Source organism: Pituophis catenifer, unplaced genomic scaffold (assembly GCF_029215685.1).
Source record: "Pituophis catenifer annectens isolate HBS135680 unplaced genomic scaffold, rPitCat1.0.hap2 SCAF_6, whole genome shotgun sequence".
Taxonomy (NCBI): domain Eukaryota; kingdom Metazoa; phylum Chordata; class Lepidosauria; order Squamata; family Colubridae; genus Pituophis; species Pituophis catenifer.
In genome coordinates this window covers 57757235-57769931 of record NW_027256886.1, presented here as the reverse complement: position 1 = coordinate 57769931, position 12697 = coordinate 57757235, and the positions used below count along the sequence as shown (strand labels likewise).

General features: G+C 36.8%; 1 protein-coding gene across 3 annotated transcripts in view; it reads left to right on the top strand.

The window, feature by feature from the left end:
• The window catches only part of CTBP2 (C-terminal binding protein 2), a 91511-nt gene extending 81907 nt beyond the window's left edge, over positions 1–9604 (top strand). For all 3 annotated transcript variants that reach the window (XM_070944920.1, XM_070944919.1, XM_070944918.1), the window contains 3 exons: positions 3030–3157; positions 4065–4182; positions 8276–9604. In XM_070944920.1, coding sequence (XP_070801021.1) covers positions 3030–3157; positions 4065–4182; positions 8276–8456 — 427 coding nt within the window. In that variant the 3' untranslated portion in view covers positions 8457–9604. The remainder of the gene's footprint in view (positions 1–3029; positions 3158–4064; positions 4183–8275) is intronic.
• The last annotated feature ends 3093 nt before the right edge of the window (positions 9605–12697 follow it).

The window sequence follows — 12697 nt, the reverse complement described above, 5'->3', positions numbered from 1 at the left end:
ACTTAAAGAATTGGGGGCCACAACTTTGCCTTCAGAACTTTGGAACAACTCAGAAGGCCATTTATAAAATGCTTTGATCTCATTAGAAGGTTTAGAGCTGAATTTTTGACTAAATGTTTTGCTTCTGGAATGATACTGTACTTCAACGGAGAGGATGGGAACAGTTTATACTGGATGCCACCTATCCATATACCCACATCAACATTTCCTTTGCAGGAAAAAAAAAAAAAAGCCATCAAATTCCCAGAGTGCCGGGGCATGGAAACATAACCTCTGGATTCCTTACCCATGGTTTAAGCCAAAGTTTCTCAACCTTAGCAACTTTAAGATGTGGGAGTTGAAGTCCACATCTTAAAGTTGCTAAAATTGAGAAATCCTGATGAAGTATTCAAGCAGATAACCTTGAAATGCCATACAGACAAAAAATTGTCCTTAGCGAGATGAGAAACATTAACTTTCAAAAATAAAACTTCATAAAAATTTTAGAAACCTGCTGAAAAGTTTTAAAGATCAACAGGAGCCTGTTATTGAGCTGCAAAAACTGGGGCCATAATTGGCTTTGCTAATGGACTGAGTTAGCTGTAAAAGTTGCATTTCCTGTACACCTAATAGTCTCTCCTGAATTCTTCAGGATTTTCTGTGAGGAATCTATTGTAGTCCCTTTCAGCAAAAACAAAAGGTGTTCCTTTAAGCAGAACATTGGTATTATGGCGCAAGCTTGCATTTTTAAGTGAAAAGTGACCCTCTCTATTAGAATTGCAGCTCTTTCCAAGCAGGAAAACAAGTAGTCATCAGTGGCAAAGGTCAGTGATTTGTGACTCCCCATAGCTCCAGGAACAAAAGTATCACTTCTGCATGGAATCCGGCCATCTGCTTAGTTAGACTCTGTGAGGTATTGGATTCAGTTCCGGAAAATATATGATTATTGAAAGAACCATATTATCCACATGCTATTATTTGAAATAAGATAATATGCAGTGCTACTTCAAGGAAGATCCAAGTGTTGCCATAAACCTATGAATTATGGACGACATTTCTAAATTGAAAATGTAAAAGGTATTATGATTAATAGCTTCATATGTTATGTGGATAAATGCATTAAATTGTAGAAAGCTGGAGGAGATCTCCCCCCCTCCCCCAATAAAATGTTTTGAAGTTATCCAGAGTTTGATTATATTTCAATAGCCTTATGTTGAGGCTCTGTTCCTGTCCTGCTGAGAATAATTCTGATAATCGGTTTCATATTGTAGGGCAAACAACAGAAGCATTGTCTAAAACCATAATAGTATTAGCAATATAAAATCAATCCAACATCAATAATTCTACAAGTAACTTGAACACAGAATCCAGTCATAGGGGAAAACATTGCAATGGAGCTAAGAATCACTTAATTGAGTATTAGGCAAACACGGTTGCTGATCAACTAGATATCCCTAATGATGTCAGCTTTTCAAGTAGCTGACATTTCCATTGATAGATGGACAGCCATATATATTAGTTGAATTAATTAATTAATTAATTAATTAATTGATTGATTGATTGATTGATTGATTGATTGTGTTAGGAAGGTGGATTTCAATTTCAGCCTCTACAACATTTAAAGATCTCTTCCTTCCTAATTTCACCAAGCAGACTGCCTCACCAGCCATGATTGGAAAAAACACTGGTTTTCTGTCTGAGACCATATATGAGTATTGACAAATAATTCAAAATATATTTGACAGTGTTTGGAAGTTTATTATTTATTTATTTATTTATTTACATTTTTATACCGCCCTTCTCCCGAGGGACTCAGGGCGGTGCACAGCCATACTAAAACATGTGTATCTATAAAATTTAAAAAACAGTTTAAAACATATTAAATGATTTGGCCCTATATTAAAAACTAAAACACCCATTAAAATCCATTCTTAAGCCAGCCCAGCCTGTTGAAACAGTAGAGTCTTAAGGGCATGGTGAAAGGTACGTAGGTCAGGGATCATACGAATCTCCGGGGGCAGTTCATTCCAGAGGGCAGGTGCCCCCACAGAGAAGGCTCTCCCCCTGGGGGTCGCCAGTCAACATTGTTTGACCGACGGTATAATTTGCTTGTGAAATAAAAATAAATGTCAAATGATTTTTGGAGTCCAGAGGCCATAAATTACTTTATTGTCCATATACATTACTGAACCAAAAGCTAAATTTCAATTAGAGGTTAATGAACATTAAGTTGTGGGGATCCTTTGTACTCTCTGAGCTTGGTTGTTTTCCTGCAGATGTTTCATTACCCAACTAGGTAACATCTTCAATACTAGAAGGGAGTGGCGTTTGCTGTTTGTTTATATATAGGTGGCTTGAATATAAACTTGTATTTAAACAGGACAAACCTGATGAAAGACTTTGCAAAAATTGATTATTTTAAATAAATAAGGTATTTACTTCCCTGTTGTAATAAATCCCTTTTTCTCTCACAATCAATTATTATTTTGAAAACTAGCTTTAATACCAGATTTTATGTCCTGCTGAATTCCAAAAGAGCAAATGATAATACAACAATGTACTCCATTGCTACACTGAGATACTTAAAGGAGAGGGTTGAGACCATTGTCCTCCATAACTTACTTTCCTGCCCTCTTTCTATTCTAATAGATTTTTCCATACCAGTTAGAAGAAAATTGCAACACTCACTTAGATTTCATGTATTTGGGCAGACATATGAATAAAACACATCTGGCGTCCCTGTCATATACAATTTGATTGCATCTAACATCTTAGTCTGCCCCAAGTCCTACAAACTTGAATTAGAAATCATTTTCCTTGGGGAATTTGTCAAACCTTGTCATTTATTATGCTTGGAAAGCATTATAAAATTATTTTTATATCAGCCCATTTTTTTGAGATAGTGGTTAAACTGGAACAAGACTTCTGGTTTCCATCCATCACCCATTATTGAAGGAAAGCAAAGAAATAGTGAAACAGGATTCTCTGGTGGGATTTCATTCAGAACTTTTTTTAAAAAAAAAAATCTTGTCTCTAAAATGTTTTTGTAGCTTTGCTCAAGGGCCCCTGAAAGATGCGCCCAATTTAATTTGTACTCCACATACTGCTTGGTACAGTGAACAGGCGTCACTGGAGATGAGAGAAGCAGCTGCAACAGAGATACGTCGAGCGATCACAGGTACCCTAATGTGCTTTGCTCTGGACGAGATGGTGCCCCCCCTGGAGGGCTTCCCTATGTCTGGGCTGAATATTATATGCAAATGTTTCTGATCCTGAAAACCTCCTGAGACAGAAAACATCCTTGCCTGAATATTTCTGCTGCATTCTTTTGTTTGGGATTAGAAATCAGTCTCTGAGTTTCCAGGACAGTTGAGGGGTATAGGTGACATTTTTAGCCCTGGGGAGGGGTGGCTCTGGTTTTGTTTTGGTTTTCTTTGTTTTTGTTTTTGTTTTAAACCAGGTTTTGGCAGCATGATAGATACCAAACGAGGTCCAATATTAGAATAAGACTTGATCATCATGTCTATCAGTATAGTAAGAGTATTCAAGCGAGGATATTATCTCCACTTTCATGGAATGGAGGCTGAATATTTTTTGGCAGGTGGAAAGGACATCCCATTTTGATCAATCAGAGAATTAATATTTTGTTAGCCACTTTTACACTATGTATGAATTTGCCATTCCCCTATCAATTACTTGGCTAATAAGGTATATGAGATAGCATCTCTTCCAACAGCTGCTTTTTCCAGGAAAGCCTGAGAGCAAGTAGAAACTATGTGCTCCAACGGGGCTTATAAAACAGCAGCAGAGTAAAGGGATGGAGAATTTTAAATTCTAACCCTTTAAAACAGTGTGATTCTTGGCAATTATATTAAACAAGCAAACACACCATGTTGCCTACTGTTTCACCTTCAGGCAACTTCCACTAGCTTCCTTTGTTTTGAACACCATCCCAAATTGGAATGGAGTTGGGAAGAATATTCCCCCAGCCCCCAATTAACGGATTGTGGAAAAACAGAATGTTTGGTATAGTGTGCTACATAATAGCAGTAAGACTCTTAAAATTCTAATTATTCTGATTCCAGGTCGCATCCCCGAAAGCCTACGGAATTGTGTGAACAAGGAATTTTTTGTCACAACTGCTCCTTGGTCAGTAATAGATCAGCAAGCAATTCATCCAGAGCTCAATGGTGCCACATACAGGTAAGATAAAAGAATTTTTCTTTCTTTCTTTCTTTCTCTTTCTCTCTCTCTCTCTCTCTCTCTCTCTCTCTCTCTCTCTCTCTCTCTCTCTCTCTCTCTTTCTTTCTTTCTTTCTTTCTTGGTAATTCTGTCAGTTAAACAAAGGGCCTTGAAGAAAGAGTTACTCAAAATCTAAGATTTCTGAGTGGGTGGTAGTAATCCTTCAGCTTTGGTGTTTTAGAACATGCATCCACAGAGGATGCTTATTATTGTAATCTAATCAAGAAGTGGTAGACAGTTCTGAGAGATTATTTTCATTAAAATCTTGCTCTGCGTCCCTATCATAAAAGCATTAAAGACACAACCTTGGCATGAAAGTGTTTGCCAGGTCCCCAAAGTTCAACAACCAAAGAAATGTTCTTTTGAAATCATGTCATAATGACTTGGGCTAGAAACTATTGTTCATCTCTGCTTTATATTTCATGAAAGGCTTTCCGTGATTTGAATACCAATTTATTCAGTTAAAACTTTTTTCACTAGATCATTTAAATAACTTTGAACATGCAGAACTTAAGAGAGACCCAAGACATATATACTTACAAATAGCAACTAGTAATATTTAACTCAAAAGTCTAGAAATGTCAACGTTTTCTGCCATTTACAATTTTAGAACTGGTGTATTGCTTCAAATATATAAAATATATTCGGTATAACGTGGCTTGCTTATACTATCATGCTCATTATAACCCTGTATGGAACAGTATTCCAGTAGAGTAGAACTTGAACAGTGGGGTTGAGGGATGAGGGCAATGTAATCCAACAATTTTGGAATGGCCCTATCTTGCTCACCATTATGATATAATCAGATGTAAATGCACCTATTTTGCCAAGGTGATAAAATTTTAATGAATAAAAGACAATTCTTATAATAATATATTCATCTTTATGGGCTACCATCCTCTCCACTAGATGTCTTGCTGGTTTGAGATAGGAACATTCAGCTGAAGCAATGCATCAGTTTTCATTTATCAGAGACGTCCACTCCTAATCCACATAACTGTTGCTATGAAATAGTCTTGAAATATAATCTGTAGGAAAATTTTAGGGAATAACTAGGGAATAAGGAAGATTTCCATTGCTCCTCTGTAGTTTCTTTTTCTTCATTGTTATTAATAGGAACTGGCAGGGGGAGTGGGAAGCTTTTGACTCAGAGAAAACAGTCTGGAAAATACAATAGTAGCCTTCAAGTAACAAAAAAGATGTGACACAGAAGACCAAGGTCTGTCCCTTATTATTTCGCAAGGCACAATATGTAATAACAGATTGAAGTTACATTGTGCAGTTTCTAGTTAAATGTTGGGGGCAAAAATTTCTAAGCCAAGAACAGTTCGATATAATAGAATCTTAAGAGGATTTGTTTAAGGAAAGGTTAGGCAGTTGTCCGTCCTGGATGATTTAATTCAGATGGCAGTTGAATTTGATGGCCAGAATAGCTTTTTACAACTCTGTGATTCTGTTAAATTTCCTTCTTTCGCAAGTAAACTGAGAGCAGAAACTTTTATTAGAGAAAATAAATTATAAAGTCTCAGTCTTTCAAAACTAGCTCTGTATGATTTTATTTTTCAATTATCCCTATAGATCCAGGAAACTATAGTATACTTTAGATATAATAGAAAACGATATAAAAGAACATGGATGTTCACTCACACACACTATGTGTATGTGCATAGGTGCATAATGTTTGAAAATGGGGATTTGGTTTTTTTTCTAAGAGGTTTGATTCCAATGCAAGATGGATCCAAACTTAAATTACAGACCCTAGAAACTATCCTCTGGTCCATTTTCAGTACAAAAAAATTAAAATCTTTGGGCGTTCCATAAAGATTTATACAAGCCACTTAGTAATCTATATTTTGCAAACAATTACGTAATATAGATAGGGTTCCCCTGTGAACCCTCATTCAGCAAGCATTCTAAATTACGATGATGATGAAGAAGGATATATGTCTAATCCATGAAGTTGTAACCATTGCAGCAGCCTCATGATCATATGATCATGATTTGGGTGCATGGCAAATGGCTTGCAGATGTGAAACTTTTTCTGCCGGTTTCCCACAAGTAAAGCTAGGAGAAGATTAAAAGTAACTGCCAGTCCTGCTGCTTTTTTCCTCACCCCTGGCAGCCACATACACTCCATACGCACTCCAGCATCTACTCTTTAGCACTTATCCATGTACCTGGTTTGTGTTCCATAGCACTTGCCCCCACCCCTAGCTGTCACCCATCTGTTTGCCTGGGACTTCCACTGCTTCCCATGTCATAGTCACCTGACGGCCTTGATCAATGAACTGGGTGGTCCTGGAGTTATGATAGCACTGGAACTGCTGCGACTACCACTGCTATAGTGATCATACAATCACGTGGCATCACACTTGACTGAATACATTGCTTAGTGATGGAAATTGCAGTCCCAATTGCCATTGTTACCAGACTCCCACAGTTGTTAGATAAGACAATTTCTTGCCAGCTTCCCACAACCAAAGTCAATGGGGAAGCCAGCAGGAAGTTGCAAGTCCCAGGTCAGCAGGCAGGTAAATAGATGCTGCTGTGCAGCGGACGGGGCAAGGGAATTCAAAGAGATGCAGAGAAGGTGTGGCAAGAGTTGGGGAGGGTGCAAGATGGTGCCCAAGAGGTGCAAGTCATGGAGGCGGCACAAGGATGTAGTGTGGATTGAGGAGGTGAAGGGGGTGCACAAAAGATGCAGGTTGGAGAGGAATGAAGGATTGCATGAGAGGCATAGGTCAGAGAGAGTGCATGAGGTCATGACACAGGTTGGGCAGGGAGTGTGCAAGAAGTGTGAGTCAGGGAGAGTATGAGGAATGCACAAGTGGCTAGTGTGGCATAAGCACAAGGAGGCTGAGAGAAGGCATGGGTAGGGAAGACTTACCCTGCAACTTGCAACTTTCTCTGCTGGCTTCTACATTGACTTTCCAGGGAAGCCCTCAGGGAAGGTTGTAAATGCTGATCATGTAAATCTCATGTCACTCAACTAGTCATAAGTTCTGGGATTGTCTGAAGTCCAAGGACTGGTTGTAATCACCATTCACTCAGAGCCTTTGAATGATCGCTGAATGACCCCAAGTCAAGGATTGCCTGTAGATGTTTTGAAAAGGTTGGCAACCATTTTGATTACATTGTTATGATAGTTCAAGTCAATCTTGATTCAAGGTGACTGAACCTACAGTTTAATGTAGTTTTCTTGGCAACATTTTTCAGAAGAGGTTTGCCAGAACCATCTTTTAAGATGTTTTTCAATTTCTCTCACTCCAGTTGAGAGAGATCAAGCTGGTTTTTTTGGCTAAGGAACCCTAGGACTTCACTTTCCCTGTTCTCATTCCAGAGCCTTGAACCATTAGACCAAACTGGCTTTCTTATTTTGATTATACTGGAAATAAATTTGAAGGAACATTATCCACTAGTATTAATTTTGTTAACAATTATTTGTAACTTTATGAACTGTATAAATGTACACATTCAATCAATTTTAAAATATTCAATTTTAGACCATTATTTTTTAATTAATTTCTAAAATAAGAGTTAACTAAGGATTGTTACATTTATTTATTTTTTATTAGGTTAATGTGTCGCCCATCTCATCTAGATAATTCAAAATTAAGCTAGATTCTCCCTTAATATTCCTTGAAGTGTTTCCTGAAAGAGAAGACTATTCACCCATTGCATAAAATCTCACTTTCCGTTCTTTTATTCTTTCTTCCAATAGAAAAATTTGGCCTGTTTCTGTCCTGTTATCTTTTGAAAAGAGATGCAAAGAAGCAAGAGGGCTTTGGGTTCAAATAAGATTTACTTCTCCAACTGCTGCGATATATATTCTGGCTATTTGCATAGGCTTCTAAAATAACACGAGTAAAGAAATAGAATAAAACCATTTTTGTAAGAGCTATCTTGAAAGGATTGAAATAGATGTTATTACTGAATTTATTAGGAAAATAGTTTTCCTAGAGGATTCCCCAACCCCTTGGCCATTAGATCATTGCTTTTTCTATAGAATACATTTGCATTAATTTTCGTCTAATTAAAATTCATTTCTTTCTAGATATCCACCAGGAATGATGAGTGTTACTCCAGGTGGAATCCCAGCAGCTATGGAAGGTATCATTCCAGGAGGGATTCCAGTTACCCATAATCTTCCAACTGTGGCACACCCTTCTCAAGCTCCATCTCCCAACCAGCCCTCAAAACATGGGGATAACAGGGAACATCCAAATGAGCAATAGCAGACAATTTAAAGCACTCCAATTTGGGACCAAGAGACATTGGAAAAGAAAATGACAAACTGAAAGGAATTTGATACAAAATTTGTAAGGTTCATTTTGGACAGATGCATCACGATGTTCCAGTGTTAACGACGACGACAACCACAAAAATTAAAAGATAGGAGTCAAGACTTAAGGGAGGGAGGGGGAAAACAGAAGAAGTCATCTGCTTACTGAAGCACTGAAAACTAGGATTTGATAACATTACTGATCAGCTTCTGTTATTGTGTATTTAAGTTCTTTCATCTTTACATCAATCACAAGAATAATATATGTACCTTCTATGTCCCTTTGGGGAAAAACAGCTGATTGAAGTATCTATTACTTAGAACATATCTAACAGCCCTAACAAAGCTTACATGATAATAGAGAGGACGCCATCCTGTGACTTCAGCCCTTTCCTTACTCAATCACCTGGCTTCTCTTTCTACACCTTGAGGAAAGATGACCCACACACGGGAAGAGAGTTTTGCTTGTTACAGTTATCTGTAGCCACTAATTTACTGGAGGGATGCTACTCAAGTTTAATTACAGTTATATAGTTTGGAGAGGGGAAAAGGCCTACGTTAACTTACTGCCTTTTTCACAGAACTTGATGCTTCTCCTACAAGATACACTTAATAAAGTAGCTGTAAGTTCAATAACACATGTTGATGATGCAAAAAAAGTGTTAAGTCTCACATTTATATTCAAATATATTTTTCTCAGTTTTAAATCCACAGCTATTTTATTGAGTGGAAAAGTCTTGAGCTGGAAAGGATTCAAGAATGTTGCATTTCCTTATGTCTCAGGAAAAAAAAACACTTTTTATGGTAACTTGTCAGACTGTATGAACAAAACCCACTTTTTTAGACATTGAAGTCTTCTTTTCTTCATGTGGTATTTTATACAAGAACACTTCAAAATGTGTTATTAGATGTGACTGATTTTAACAAATCCTATTAGATTTGTATCAACTAGTTACATGTTATATTCATAGTCTTTTGTGAAACATCACCTTTTTGTTGAAAAAGATGGCTTATTCTGAGCCTTTGTATGGGTACATTCTGTTTCTGTGATAAAAGTTTTAAAAGCTGTCCCAAACAAAACAAAACAAAACCAGAACCAATGGCTACCAGAAATGTTTTGTTTTAGTGTATTACCGTTACTGTATTTGTTTATTGTAAAGGTGGACATATAGCGTTCAGTGCAGTTTTCAATAAAAAGTGACAATTTCTATAATTTCAGTTGGACCAGGCCCTCAATGTTCTTGAACCAATTCTAATTGAGAACATTACAGAATCCACAGGAGTAGATTAAAAACTTTCATCCTTCATAGACTATGGAACATCTAGGATAAAACTGAATGGTGACTTTGAATTTCTCAAACGTGCCTCACCCCAGAAGTCAGTATACCTAGAATCTGAGAATCCTTAGTATTTGGGTGAGAGTTGACAAGGTTAGCAATAGCACTTAAGACTTGCATACTGCTTCACAGTGCTTTACAGCTTTACCTCTCTAAGTGGTTTAGTGTCAGTATATTGCCCCAAACAATCTGGGTCATTTTACTGGAAGGCTGAGTCACCCTTGAGCCTCTCAGAATCGAACTCCTGGAGTGAGCAGTGACTTAGCCCTGCAAGTACTGAATTCTAACCACTACACCAGCACTGCTCTGAGGATCCTGATCAAGCATCATTTGTATCTCCCCGGATAACATGGAGAAAGTGTTCCTTCTGTGCAGTCTTTTCCTCATCACAGCAGAACATACTGTATAGTGGAAGAAGTATAATGTGTCTGAATACAAGATATTCCAAGAGCAAAGCATTCTAAGCAAAAAGACTGCTCTTGTTCTACATGCAATCTTAGAAGCTCTATTACTGTTAAACTTTATGGAATTAACAGGTGAGGTAAATGACATTTTATACTGGTCAGCATCAATCTGCTTCACGCCAAGTGTCCCGTAATAATCTTATGGATAATTAACAGCTACTTTGCAACCAGTCTATCATGCTGTTATCAGTATGAAAAGAATATATGTATTTCATGAGCCACAAACTCACTAAAGGACCATCCTGAAGAACTGTAGTAATGATTGCAATGACTAAAATACTTTGTATATGTTAAAATTTTGATAATTACTAGTCAATATTCTTCCAAAAGCCTATACTGATGTTGGAAAGGAGCTTACGTTTGAAAGGAGAAAAGATAAAAGTTGCTCAAAAACTGCCCTTTCCATAGCAAAAGCTTTGGTCTGCGGCAGGGGTGACAAACTCACGGGCTGGATGCATCACGCGCTGGCCACGCCCACCCCCATTTTAGCAAAGGGGGAGAAGTGATATGTCATGTGATGTGTCGTTGCAAGTTTGACACTCCTGGTCTGGGGCAACATACAAAAGAAAAAGAAAATTGGTCCAAGCAGGAGTCAGTATAAATTCAGTATAAATCACAAAACTAAATTTACAATCCATAGGACTTCAGTCATGAAAATATACAAATATTTGTGGCCATTAAGATATCTGATACTAAAATTAGCTTGTCAGTGAACTTTTAATGTGATTTGAGAAGGCTTAAAGGGAACGGGGGACACACACAAAATAAGCTATGGAAGCAGAAATCGAAAACAGATCATTGGTACAAAACTTATATTTTGTTTGGAATTGATGGAAAAGCACATTACCAGCTTGAACATATTCAAGGGATTCAACTTCATAAATGTGTCAATGATCTAACACTGCAAATATGTGCAACTTACCATAGATACCAGAATAGAGCAACCAGGAGAAGAAACATTGATGAATTACAGAGAACATTTTAGGAAGTCACACAAATGAAGGTGAAGTAACAAAACGTTTACACTGGCATTAGTGAATTTTTAGAAGCTGCTATTCTTGGAACTTTTCTTAAGCCAGGAAGTAGCATTCCAAATAGGCATAATTAGCATTCATGAAAAATACTTGAATAAGCCAATCATATTTGTTGTGGGATGTTCTACCATTAGTAAATGTGCTTAATAGAGACATTAATTTTGTATTACTTCCAGTTACTAATTTGAAGGGAAAACTCCCCACTTAAAATCAGATAAATACTTAGAGGAAACTTTGTGCTGAAATTTTTATACCAGTTGCCATTGTAAAAGTTATCTTACTAGGCTAAATCTAAGTTAAATGATAGAGAAGAGGCATGCCGCTAAAAGAATTTATAAAATACTGGTGTAATTAAGAAAGCATAATCCACTACAATAGAACACGGCTTTGGGGAAAAAATAATTATCATACAAAATGGTGGAGATGGCAAATCATTTTGATGCTAACCATAGAAGTGGTGAGGTGGTTTTTCTTTTCAAGAGAACAGGCTTTGAAACAAGACATAGAACAAAATATCTGAATAGGATAAACAATTTAGGTATTTAAAGGTTAAAAAAAACCACAATTCAAAAAAATAGGACAGCAAAATATTCAGTTTAATTTGGACTGTAGGGAGACTTTACAACTTAAAAAGAAAATCAAACTGATGTCTGACCTCTAGTTTTAAAGCAGGGATATGTCAGAATACCTCCAAGTTTGTTTTTAAAAATGTAATCCTTCCCAAAAATTATACATCAGATGACAGGCCTACGTACTATTGCAATTAGTGTTTCAAGGCACAGCTATAATCGAATTAATAACTGCTGCTGTACTGTAACAGCAATTGGAATTACAATCTATAAAACCACTGACTTCTGCTGAGCCTCATAAGGATGTACTGTGACTATATAATATGTATTTTGCTGCTTGTATAGCTGTATAACATGAAAATAAAATGTATATTGCTGATTTTTTTTATCCCTAATAGCAGCCAAATGCCTTTATTCAAGAAAATGCCTAAAGCCTTAGTTAAATACAGCTAAACGTTTTCTCCTCTTATTAATAGGGCAAAGGAAAATAAAATAATATTTATATTCAAGAAGGCCATATCTCATTGCAGGAAATTGCAGTTAGAATTGAGAAGTAACTCAGATTTGGAGCATAACTTGCAACATTTCAATTTTCTTCATTCTACTCAAGCATAATCACCTAATTTATTCTATTAGTTCAGGAATGCAGGAATTTTATAGGAAAGAATGTAGAGCAAGCAGAGGACAGGTATTAAACTATACCCCTTTTAACTGTCTTTAGGAAAACTTTAAAAAGGAATATATCAAAGCACAACCTGTTGTAGGAAAAGAAATCCAATGATTCTACTGC